Below are 12,507 nucleotides of genomic sequence, written 5' to 3'. Positions count from 1 at the left end.
TAAAGCCTCGTCGATTTGATCTCAGATAAGTTATCGTGATGATTCGAATTTTAATGACCATTTTAATTGGCAAGTACGTAGACCTGCACGATTACTTAGTATGTACAAGAATAATATCACTTTGTTCTATCGTTGAGAAATACATACTCGTATTTTGACGCGAAGATGTGGTAAAATAATTTCCCAGTAATGAACCACATACGTACGTAGGTACGTACTTGGAACTCGGAAGTGGAAAATATTTTGAGATTATAATCTTTCTGAGCTAGGAGAGGATCTAGGAAAAAAATGAAGCAAGATTTTTCTTGAGAGGAAAAGAATAATTTACCAATAATAATGCAGTAAATACAAAAACTGAATTTTCGACCACGCCACCTACTTTCTCAGAGAAGTCAAAAAGTTCCATGGAACAATTGCTCATCTCCAAAATTTAAATATGTTGAAGGCAAATTAAGTTTGAAATACTTAATCTACTGTCTCTTCTAGCTCCTTCATTTTCAAAACTAGGCAGTTTCCCTGATAACATTATTCGTGTTTATCTTGAGAATTTACCTCAGAAGTAAATAATTTTTTCAGCTAGGTAATAAAATTTCATTTCTCAAGAATTTTTGAAAAAAAATTACTTTTTTCAAGAATAAAATAATTTCTTATAATTAATTTATTGAATTGAGATAGGAAATGTTACTGGAAGAAGCTTCAGAGAGGTGAGTCAAAAAAAACTGAGACAATATTCGAGCTTAGCTCCTTCGAAATGAAAAAAATATTGCTCAGTCTTCAACTCTTTTGCATCTACTGCGATGACGAATAAAAAGTAGATTTCATCTTGAAAGTCCACTTTGGAGTTTTTCAAAGTGTATCCTCGACCGAGGAAGATTGATAAATGTGCACTTGACTTGGATTTTGAAAATATTTCTGGGGTTTCTTTGAAATTCAAAAAAAAAGTTTAGAGTGAGAAAATTTCGCTTATTTTTCTCTTCTCGTCTATTTCTGAGATGTGCAGATGATGCGTAGGGATCAAATAGGAGATGGGGAGGGGGTGGTTGAAAAAAATGACTAGAAGTTTAGTAAGGCAGATAAATTTTTACAAATGATTTTTTTTTTGTAAATTTTCATTCTACGTACATACTATGAATTGTAGAATCACTTTCAGCATAGGTTCTAATGCAAATATTTCTTCAGGGCTCAATGTCTTTTTTTTAAAAAAAACTCAAAAAGTAACAGGAAGGGGTCTGCTCCCATTTAGTTGAGTGAAGTTGGTTTTAAGTAATTTCAGATTTCAAAATGCTCTTAATGTTCCTAAAACATGAAAAAATTCGTATTCATTTATCAAGTTTTGATCAAAAATTCTGAAATATCAGTTATGTGTGGTGGGAATAAGAGTTGGGAAATTTTTCTCTTTTCAACATTGTGAGCCAAAAGTGCTAAAAAAAAAATGCCATAACTCTATTCCGGACGGAAAAGGATTTTGGGCATTTTTCCCAAGAAGGCATGCCTTAAAACCATAAGTGATTTTCAATATTTTTCAAATTTTTTTTTCGAATGGCCAACTTCTATTTTACGTAAGATTTTTTTCCAACAGAATAGAACTTCAGTTTTGAGTAAAGAAAAACAGCCAACTCCCCCCCCCCCCTTCAAAAAATAGCAAGAAAGACAATCATTTTTCAAATTATGCTGGCATGAAAAAAAGTTCAAGCAAAACTTCAATGTAGAGCACCTAAAAAAAGGAGTTTTCTGTTATTATGAATTATTTTTGAGAGGCTCATAAAAGGGGGATTTGATGTTTGAAAAAATAAATAGAAATCATTTTCGAAAATATTCTACCACTCTGAAAAGTTCTCAAATCCCACTGGACTTAGTTCTTTTGCATATTACTTTTAATTTTATGTAAATGAAAAAATTGTGATCCCTTTCCAGGTCGACGTATGAAAAAATAACTTGATGGATACAAAATTCTTCTATTTTTTTTTTTAAGATCAAGTATTTGAATGGAAATTTGGATCTTTATTGAAAAGTGTAATGACGAAAAAATCGTCCATATTTACCTCTTCATAATTTTACCCCATCTGTAAAATATGTATTACTTCGTTTCGGTTTTATCACTTCTTTTCAATACTTTTAAACTACCTATGTATAAGAAAGAGCGGCCTCTTATAAAACCATCCCATACCTTTTCCTCACCTTTCCCTATAACACAAAGTTTTATTGAGCTGCTTGTTAAAAATGTACACCCATTGTTCTCTATAAAAACGTCAGTGGCTTCTTAAATCCATCCTATACCTTCCTATACTAAAAAACAATCAAACAATAAAGTTCTCCTTTGAAATCCACTTCATAAAAAGTGCAGTGGCTTCCAAATGTAAAATTCCATATTTTTCAATGCAACCTTTTTCCAATAAATACTCAGCTCTCAGCTCACTAAAGGATCAGTTCAACTTCAGCTCTTTCTTTGCTGACTTATGTACTTTACTAGTACCTACCTAGTGTTACTTTTATCAAAGTTTGTGTATCAAGTTATACCTACTTGTTCGCGATTAACGTTTTGTGTGTTTCATCAACAATATACTTTTTTTAAATGAATTTTTCGAACTTTTAATTTTTTTAATTAATCGGAGAATCAGTCATCACAAAATGGCGCCCGAATTAAAGAATCCATCTTCAAGACATCTTTAAATTGTCCAATCCATCCAAAAGTCATCTTTAAAATTGCTAATGGTAATATCAATTTTATGGCAGTCTACTTCAATGCTCTTATCATTATTTTAAAAGTGGTTTTAGATATAATTGTAGGCATATTTTTATTTTAATGAGTCAACTTCCCAAATCCCCTAATAAATTTGAATTGCTCTCTGAAAGTGAAACTGAAAGCACAGAGAAAGGTTTAGAAACTGCTCAACTCACCACATTTGGCTGGGTTCATAACCTACCTTTAGAAGCAGTTGATTTTATTATATTTTCGATTAATTTAAAAAACACTCAACAATTAACTAGAGATCAAAAACTAAAATTACTTAAACGATATATTGAGGAAAATCAAGATCAACATATAAAAGCTAAAAAAGCTTATCATTACTTTCTCTCTCAGGAACTAAAACCTTTTCTCAGTGAAGATGAAGAACCTTTGATAGTTTCCTCTGAAATAGGAACACAAACTTCCTCAAATACAAAAAACAAAAAAATTCAAACCACAATGCCTTCTGATAAAATTTTTCATCCAGAAAAATTCTCTGGTTTTGATACAAATTTGCAAAAAATTTTCAAAGATTTCGAACGTTGCAGTAAAGCAAATGAGTGGGATGAGGCTAAGCAACTTGCATACTTCCCAATGTACCTCACTGATTTAGCTCTTGATGTATACAATAATTTTCCAGCAATAAATCCGGCAACTTATGCCCAATTAAAAAAATCTTTCCTCAATGAATTCAATGAAAAAGCTCAAAAAAACCTTTGTGAAACAAAATTGATTACTGGTATGCAAAATGAGAATGAACAAATCCTCAAATATGTTACTGATGTGTTGGAATTATGCAACAATGTTGATGAAAATATGAAGGAAGAAGAAAAATGCAAAATTATCTTGAAAGGCCTACTTCCTGATATTCATGAGGCAATTTCCCTATGTGACAACACACAATTAAAATCTCTTCGAGAAAACCTTCAGAAGTATGAGTGCAGCAAGATTCTCATTGATTATAGGGAAAATCTAGACAAAGATAAACGTATTCAAAAACTTGAACATGATATTTTTCAGCTTAATAAGCAAATTTCTCAACAATTGACTGTTTCCCTAGCCCAAACTTCACATTTCTTGCCACAATTTTCACAAAATCCTCTTTTCTGCACTTACTGCAATATAGAAGGACATGACATTGATGCATGTTTCAGTAAAAACCAAAAAAAAAAAAGCTCAAACTAAATCAAACAATTACCTGTTTTTTTCGAAATCACTATCAAAAATCCCAATTTTTCCCTAGAATACTAGCACTGTATAGATCTTTAGATCTGAATTACTCTCCTGAAGAAAAAACAAAAAAATCCCAAAAAATTCATACCAAATCAACATCAAAATTTACTTCAGTGCCGCCTCAAATTGAAAATATCGTATTTGCTTTACAAGGGTCAAAATACTCTAACATTCTTGATTGCAAAACTAGCTTTTATAAAATTCCCCTGTCAGAAAAAACCAGGTACTTTACCTACCAACCATTGCAACAAGTTGTATACCATGTTGAGAAAGGAATAAATCTGTACATGTAAGTTCAAACCATCTGAGAGAAAAATAATAATAATAGTAAAAATTCCAAGCCTATTCTATCAAACTAAAATGTGCTTGATCACCACATTTTCAGATTTGACGTTTTTAGGATAAATGCCTAAAAATTTTATGGATAGGAATTATTTTAGATAGTTTTTGCCAAGCTCCAAAATCATGCAGAGTATTCTCATTTCAATATAAAACTTTATGAAACTTTTAACATTTTAGATATTTTGTTAGGCCTACAATTCTAATTGAATTTCAAATTGGTATACCAAAATTACAAAAAATGAAAATTTTTCCCCATGAATTGTTATTAAATATGTAGGTACCTACTTACCTAAATGGTTTATTTACCAGTAAATCCTGTTTATACAAAAAAAAATTCTTTTGTGCATGCTATTTCTCATTTCTATACATTTTATTTTGCATCATGCAATTTCTCAATAGTCTATTGACAATTTTTTGACATGATTTATTTTTGTTGTACTTACCAAGATTTTATTCTTCTATTCCTTTCAATTTTTTTTTCTTATTTTTTTAAAGTAAATAAAAAAATAAGTGGCAACAAATTTCATTTTTTTTCTCTTATTTTTTTTGTGAAAAAATAAGCTGCAAAATAATTGCAAATTCCTTTTTTTTTTACTTTTTTAAGAAAAAGTAAATGGCATTTTTTCTTACTTTTTTCAAAATAAAAGTAAGTGGCTCACACAAACAGATTTTTTTTTGCTTCATATTTATACCCATTTGTTGAATTATTCTCATCTAATTTAATTATTTAGACTACCTACCTACTTAGTTTTTTACTACTTTCTATCTACTTTACCAACCCCCACCAAATTTTTTTTTACTCTTTTTTTTTGCCAATAATGTATATTTTTATTTTATTTTTAATTAGTTATAAAAAGCACAAATTACCTACCTATTCATATTTCCATTCTTTTCTCTTTTTTTTTGAGATACACCCTGCTACTGAGTTTCCCACCCAGTCTGAAAAATGATTACTACTGATTCCTTTTCGACACTATTGGAAGATGTTGTTTATGAGACCATTCAAATATCTGGTGAACTGCCAATTTTCTTCATTGTACAAAACCCCAGTAAACCACCCATACTATGGAAAAACTGATGAAAACTGTCCAATCATCACCAATATCCGGCATTCTTTTCATGGAAGATGTTATCAACCTTCTACATGCTTCCATAAATCACCAGGACATAACCAGGAATCCCAGCAATGGAAATTTTGTACAAAGATGTCATTACAAATTAAGTCATTTTTCTTCTGTTACCATTTCTTTATTTATTTAATAGAGAGAACTCTAATTTTGAAAAGATACCAAACAACATTCAAAATCGCCTTCCAATCTTCTCAAAAACACTCCCAAAAACTATTTTTTTCTCCTTCTTCCTCAAAAACCAATTTTCATAAACATAAGGTGCACCGGGGCAAGTCAGAATGATTTTTCACAATTTCAACTTTGACCAGCTGTTACTCCCCTTCTAATGAACCAATATGGATCAAATTTATTATGTAGGTTCCCATAAGGGTTCTTAACCTATGGTAAAAATTTGAGCGCGATTGACACAGTAGCTTTCGCTCAGTGGAATAAAATATAAACTGTCCTGACTTACCCCAATTGGGGGAAGTCAGAACAGGCTAAACTTTGCAGAGGCGTAGATCACAAACCGAGCGTCCTAGAAAAATTGCTCAGTGACAAAATTGTTGAGAATTTAATTCTCTTTGAGATCACTCTCATCAGATTTTCACTAGGATGCACGGTTCGTCCGCTATATGCGAAAAACTAAGAAATAGAAAGTCTGTATTTTAGACCAAATTCAAAATAAGTTCAAAACAACAACAAAATACAATTGAACCAAAGACATCTAAAATGAAACTGAATCGCGAAAATTTTTATGCCGTGATGAAGTAGGGGTAGTACCCTCAAGTCACCTTTAGTGGCACTTCGCCAGATATAAACCTCTAGGCGCTAGAGCAAGTTTTCTAACTTACCCCGAATTCCAACTTCCCCCGGTGCACCTTACCCATTTGATATAATTTCTATTTTTGGCTTTCCACACTCAGTGCATTGTATATTATTCTAAAACCATAACAAACTATAGAAATACTATTTATTTTAAGCTTGTCTTAGTTATTGACATATTGCCTATGAAACATAATATTTTTCAACTACCTTTTACCTATTTTTACTTTATTTTTAGTCCTATTTTATAGATTATTTTTTATATTAAAGGAAAAGTGAGGTCACTTTTCTCCTCAAGGGGGGGATATATGTAATGACAAAAAAATCGTCCATATTTACCTCTTCATAATTTTACCCCATCTGTAAAATATGTATTACTTCGTTTCGGTTTTATCACTTCTTTTCAATACTTTTAAACTACCTATGTATAAGAAAGAGCGGCCTCTTATAAAACCATCCCATACCTTTTCCTCACCTTTCCCTATAACACAAAGTTTTATTGAGCTGCTTGTTAAAAATGTACACCCATTGTTCTCTATAAAAACGTCAGTGGCTTCTTAAATCCATCCTATACCTTCCTATACTAAAAAACAATCAAACAATAAAGTTCTCCTTTGAAATCCACTTCATAAAAAGTGCAGTGGCTTCCAAATGTAAAATTCCATATTTTTCAATGCAACCTTTTTCCAATAAATACTCAGCTCTCAGCTCACTAAAGGATCAGTTCAACTTCAGCTCTTTCTTTGCTGACTTATGTACTTTACTAGTACCTACCTAGTGTTACTTTTATCAAAGTTTGTGTATCAAGTTATACCTACTTGTTCGCGATTAACGTTTTGTGTGTTTCATCAACAATATACTTTTTTTAAATGAATTTTTCGAACTTTTAATTTTTTTAATTAATCGGAGAATCAGTCATCACAAAAGTGACAAAAAACGAGTTAAGTTCAAAGAGATGAAAAAAAAAGCAAATCCGAATAATCTAAAAATCATCCATCTTGGAAGATGTTTTCTTATTTGTACAATCTGCATCTTCGCATTGATCACATTCACTGGGAGAATAATTCGCCCATGGCTGAAGCTCTGCAGAGGCGAATTTCAAAAACATCAAAGCGATGACAGGATACAAAATTCCGAGTATGATGAAGCATATACTCCATTGGAATTGGCTCTGTAAGGATTTACAAGAATTTCAATTAATATAATAATTGTGAGAACGATGAGAAAATTGAGCGTTTTAAGTACGGTTTTAGAGCTTACGTGAGATGTAACAATGAAGCCAACTGCGATTGGGGTCAAGATACTGGATGCTGTGTAGAAAGATGTGGCTACCGAGTTCATAAAGGCGGCGTATCGTGGTGCTAGATCAAGAACCAAAATTCTAAACAAAAATATCGAATTTGTGGCGTGATGATAAGATAATCGTTAAATAGGTATGAGAAAGTACCTATGTACATACTAATATGTAGTATGTGTATTGTCACTCATTGCTTACTTGATATCCAGTACTGTGCAGCTTCCGAAGAATTGAAATACACACATGCAGATTATACCGATGACGAAATTTGGCCAAAAGCCTGCCACCAAGAAAGCCAACGTGCCAAAAAGTAATCCAATACAGACGAATAATTTGTGAATCTGTAAAATTCAACGGTCGATAAGGAATGCATCGGAAGTTTAAGTTTCAGTTTTTTTCCAGTTTGAGTTTTAGTTCCACTTTTTTCCCCATCAAATTCGTAATACTTTGGAAATTTATTGGAAAAAGTGAGCTACCATAAATCAGTTTTGCTTTTTTCAAATTTAGTTTTTGAATTAAGTTTTCCTTTTTTAAATTTCATTTTTCAGATTCAGTTTTTCTAAAGTTGATTTTTTTTTTAAATGTGAGATAAGTGATTTTTCCAAAAATTAGGGTGTAGAGGGGGATTTTTTTCTCAATCGTGGGATGATTCAGAGTAAGGAAGAGAACAGTTGAAAAAAATCCCAATGATCAATTGAAGGGCCTGATGGAAGAAGAGCCTCCTCGGAAAACATAGTTTTGAGAAAAAAGCGTTTGAAGTTTTACTTTTGTTGCCAATTAAAAACTACTCGACGTATTGATTTGTGGTTGGTGTTTTTTTTTTAATTTGAACTGTCAGCAACAAGTATTGACCATCACCTGCCAAATAATTTATCCACATCTTCGAAAAAAATGAGATTTAAAAACTCGCGTCGAAGGCCCTTCTTCCATAAGTTGATTTTGATTTTCATGAACTTCATTTTTTAACGTGATTAAATCAAAAACTAAGCATTTTAGGAAAAAACTAACGACATTATGTCGATTGGAAATTTAATTCTCTACAACTGTGTGTACTTGAAATTTTTGTAGGATGCTTCCTTTCGCCTCCAGATCAATTTTTATGAAACTGTAACAGGTACCTACGATATGGCAGTACGCCGATTGAGATGTTTTATTCGAAGAGATATGAATAAAACATCACGTAGCTTGCTCTAGGAACAAGATCATGAACTGAAACTCACACCAAAGGTAGTAAAGACTTCAAGGAACTCAAATCACCAAAAGGCGGAAAAAGGGCCTCCGGCCGAGGAGGCCCTTCTTCCATCAGGCCCTTCAATTTTATCTTTTAAGGAAAAAAACCTCCCTTGGCCCTATGAACAATATTGAACTCACATTTGTCCACTTGTGTGTACAGAACCTCTAAAGTTGGAAATTTTAAAATTATTTGAGATGAAAGTGATTTTTCAAAAAATGGATGAGCAGAGGGGGATTTTTTCTTAACAATGGGAAAATTCAGAGCCTTAGAAAGAGAGCACATTCGAAAAAAAATTCCCAATAATCAATTTTTTTGAATTTTTCCAACGTGTTAGACATAAGGATTGGAAATATTTTGAAAATTTTATCAATTTTGATGTTATTTTCTTCGAATATCGAGGATTTTGTACAAGGGGTTCGAGAAAAATCTTTTCATCAAAAGAGGGATTACTCAAAAAAAATTCTACCTCGAAAATCAAGAATTTTCCACTGAGAAGACCTACCAACTTCACTTCTTTTTTGAACTTAATTACTTTTTCATAAACTCACATCCTCTGAAATTGTAGGTGGGTAACGTTACCTACCTACAATTTCAGAGTATGTGAGTATGAAAAAGTTCAACTAGAAAATGTTGACCTTTGACCTGAACTGTGTTCAAAAATGATCCAAAATCTCACTTGTGATTCAAAATAGACCAATAATACTTTTTATACCCCTCTCACCACTCCAATTTTTCCAATACCTACTGTAGATTTTAATACTTTTAAAATCAAATATTTAATTATTAGGGGGGGGGGGTGAAATTTTTTTAAAACTTTACAATTCATGAGTACGAACTGTAGGTTCAATTTTGAAATTTTTTTCAGAAATTTGTTGCACAGTTCCCTTCTTATAAAGGTGAAGGGGAGGAGGAAGAGTAAAATTTCAATAATTTAAACATTTTTCCAAAACGAATTTTATCGAATGTTTTGACCAACTTACATTTGTCAATCGGAGTATTCTATTCGATCTGATGTAATCGAAAACATATCCTCCTAAAGGCATCGAAATCAGGGAGCATATTTGAGGTGACAGCGAAATATAACCAATTTTTTTAATATCCACATCATTAATATCTGAAAATTTGAGGAAAAAAAGATGGCAGTTTATCGAATCAAAAATTTTGAGCTTGAAAACTGATAGAAAATTGGAAATACCTTTGATATATTGTGGTAAATACATCATTGTGAACGTGTATCCAGCTCCCATACCAAACTTGCAAAGACATCCCATCCAAAATGGAACACAAGAAACGATATTTTTCCAAGGATACGCTAATTTCTTGCTTCTCACCTGATTGTTGATACGATCTTTGATGTATGTTCTTTCAGCGTCAGACATACGTTTATCATCGGAAGGATCGTTTTTCACCACCATTATCCATATCCAGAACCATACGAACATCGAGATGCCTTTTTAACACACATTTTGTATTAATCAATACTTCGATAGGACACTTGATAGAGCTTTGAAGATAATCCTAATGTCGTAAAATATGGGTCACTTACCACTTACGTGGAACAAAACTCGCCAACCCCATTCGTGAAGGATCCATCCAGAGACTAAAAATGAGACCACCGAACCTCCAAATGTACCGATCCCTCCCAAGGAGATTACTTTGGCTCTTTCGTCGGGAGGAGCCCATCTCGACCATATTTGCGAAACACTGGCATAAGCTACAGACTTGAAATTAAAACGAATGATTACAATTATTCAGATATAAACAACGATAACAATTAATCGCCTAATACGTATAAGCATCATAGTTCCTACCTCAAATAAACCAGAGATAGCGCTACCGAGCACGAATAAATAAAAACTAAAGTGCAAGCAAAATGGCATACAGAAAGTGGTGACCGCTGCTCCCAAAATACCAACACTGTACAGAGTCGCGCCTCCAATCCGTCCAGCAAATACCGCTCCAACCGGTCCAAAGAAACGTCCATAAGCGAACGAGCTTATCACCAAAGCCTTCTGAATCGAATTCCAAGGATGCTCTGGTCTTATCTGCAAGAAACATCAGCGTAGGATGTATTCTGAGTGTTTGGAAATTGGTTGTGTGATTCTTACTAGTTGGACGGTGCCATTTGAGTAGGTGATTTTCCTGGATGACGTCATGTGCACAACGGCCATACCGAGATTGGTGTGCAAGTAGTAGAAGTTCACGTAACCCAAGAATACCATGAGAACGATGACGTATCTCTTGGGTATTCGTCGAGGCAGAATATCGGATCGCATGGTCGGGTATTGGACGATAAGGTTGAGGTGCAAGGTGTCGCCGAAGTAACTGAATTTATCGGGTTGTATTTAATTGGTATGTTCGTAGAAGTATTTTTTTTTTATATAAGTCGAGTACCTCTTGAAGATAGCTCGATAAAAATGTTAATCCCGAAAATTGCGAAGAGATAATGGAGTACCCAATTAGTTGATAGACGAATATTCGAGTGAAAAAAGCGTGACAAGAATATATACAAGTTGTTGAGATTTGAGAATAGATGAAGTTGGGAGAGGGATAGTTTCACTTTATTCGAACATTTGGGCGTTTAAAGAAATTTAAATTGCGCGTTTCATGTTGGATGAAATTATTTCAATTTATACTTTAGTGTAAGGCCCATTTCATATCAAATCACTTTACAAGTTACTTCATCACCCGATCATTTATTTTAACAATTATCTAAGAGTAAGACCAGCTGAAAATTAGCTGAATATCTCAAATTTTGACAATATTGCAAAAAAGCCATCTTTTTTTCAAGATAGCTGAAAAGTTCTTCATTTTTGTCAAACTTTCCAAAAAAAATCTTGAATTGTTCCAAATATGTACATATGTAATTGCAAACTTTGTCATTTTTTTCGAAAATTGCAAAAAAAATTCCAATTTTATTTCAAGATTATCAGAAGAGTCTGCACTTTTAAAAAATTTGAGTCTCACATTTTGCCAACATTTCAAAAAAGTCATAATTTTTTTGTAAAAATAAACTGAAAGGTAATCGTTTTTTCAAAACTTGCAAGAAAGATTACTTTTTTTGCTAAAATTGTCAGAGAGTTGTGCATTTTTTCCAAAATTGCAAAAAAAAGTCCCACATTTTGCCAAAATTTCAAAAAATATTGTTTTTCCAAACTGGAAAAATTTTTTGTTTTGGCGAAACTTGCGAAAAAAGCCTTGTTTAAAAAAAAAATCGGTTGCATCAAGGAGGTAATTTTTTACCAACGATTTTAAAAAAGTCCTTTGTTGCTACCAAACCTGAAAAATCGTGGTTCTTTTGCTAAAAAATTTAAGAAAAATTCCGAATTTTTTTCAAACTTGTAAAAAAGTCCCTCATTTTGAAAAAATATTATTTTTTTCAAAATACTTGGCCGAAAAGTTTTTCGTTTTTGCCAAACTTGCGAAAGAAATCCAAAATTTTTTCAAAATTGCAAGTCATCAATTTTTCAAATTTGCGAAAAACATATATTTTTTTTTCAAAAGTTATCAGGAAAGTCGTCGTTTTTACCTTTTTCAAATTGGCAAGAAGTTTTTCACTCTTGCAAAACGTGCAAAAAAGCCCTGCATTTTTGCCAATTTTGAAAAAAATAATTTAAAATTTTGGCAAAACGTGTGACTTTTTTGCAGTTTTGAAAAAAATTCAGAACTTTTTGGCAATTTTTGAAAAAAAAAAATGTTTTTAGCTAATTTTCTTTGAGAGGCTTAACGTTTATTGGAC

The 12,507-nt window shown here is 32.4% G+C and overlaps 1 protein-coding gene across 2 annotated transcripts; it reads right to left on the bottom strand.

The window, feature by feature from the left end:
• Positions 1 to 5,129: 5,129 nt before the first annotated feature.
• Positions 5,130 to 11,453, bottom strand: LOC135837088 (vesicular glutamate transporter 2.2-like). Of its 2 annotated transcripts, XM_065352242.1 has the most exons (8): positions 10,877 to 11,447; positions 10,580 to 10,813; positions 10,315 to 10,489; positions 9,964 to 10,218; positions 9,749 to 9,882; positions 7,733 to 7,875; positions 7,498 to 7,618; positions 5,130 to 7,408 (listed from the first exon to the last, which is right to left on the bottom strand). In XM_065352242.1, the coding sequence occupies exons 1-8, from the start codon at positions 11,042 to 11,044 to the stop codon at positions 7,220 to 7,222; spliced, it is 1,419 nt and encodes a 472-aa protein (XP_065208314.1). In that variant the 5' UTR covers positions 11,045 to 11,447; the 3' UTR covers positions 5,130 to 7,219. The 2 variants fall into 2 exon arrangements, with proteins under 2 accessions (XP_065208314.1, XP_065208315.1); XM_065352243.1 differs by lacking the exon at positions 9,749 to 9,882 and having other exon boundaries at positions 10,100 to 10,218; positions 10,877 to 11,453.
• Between the last annotated feature and the right edge of the window lie 1,054 nt (positions 11,454 to 12,507).

The sequence above is a fragment of the Planococcus citri genome, chromosome 2 (genome assembly GCF_950023065.1).
Source record: "Planococcus citri chromosome 2, ihPlaCitr1.1, whole genome shotgun sequence".
NCBI lineage: Eukaryota > Metazoa > Arthropoda > Insecta > Hemiptera > Pseudococcidae > Planococcus > Planococcus citri.
This window is presented reverse-complemented; position numbering and strand designations above follow the sequence as displayed.

What these genes read in the sequence shown, in the direction of transcription:
- LOC135837088 (XM_065352242.1), bottom strand. Translation starts at nt 11,044, where the DNA reads ATGCGATCCGATATTCTGCCTCGACGAATACCCAAGAGATACGTCATC. An exon ending in AGTTTTGTTCCACGTAAGTG is followed by an intron (nt 10,219 to 10,314) that starts GTAAGTGACCCA and finishes TGTGTTAAAAAG; the next exon opens with GCATCTCGATGTTCGTATGG. An exon ending in TTTACCACAATATATCAAAG is followed by an intron (nt 9,883 to 9,963) that starts GTATTTCCAATT and finishes TCAAATTTTCAG; the next exon opens with ATATTAATGATGTGGATATT.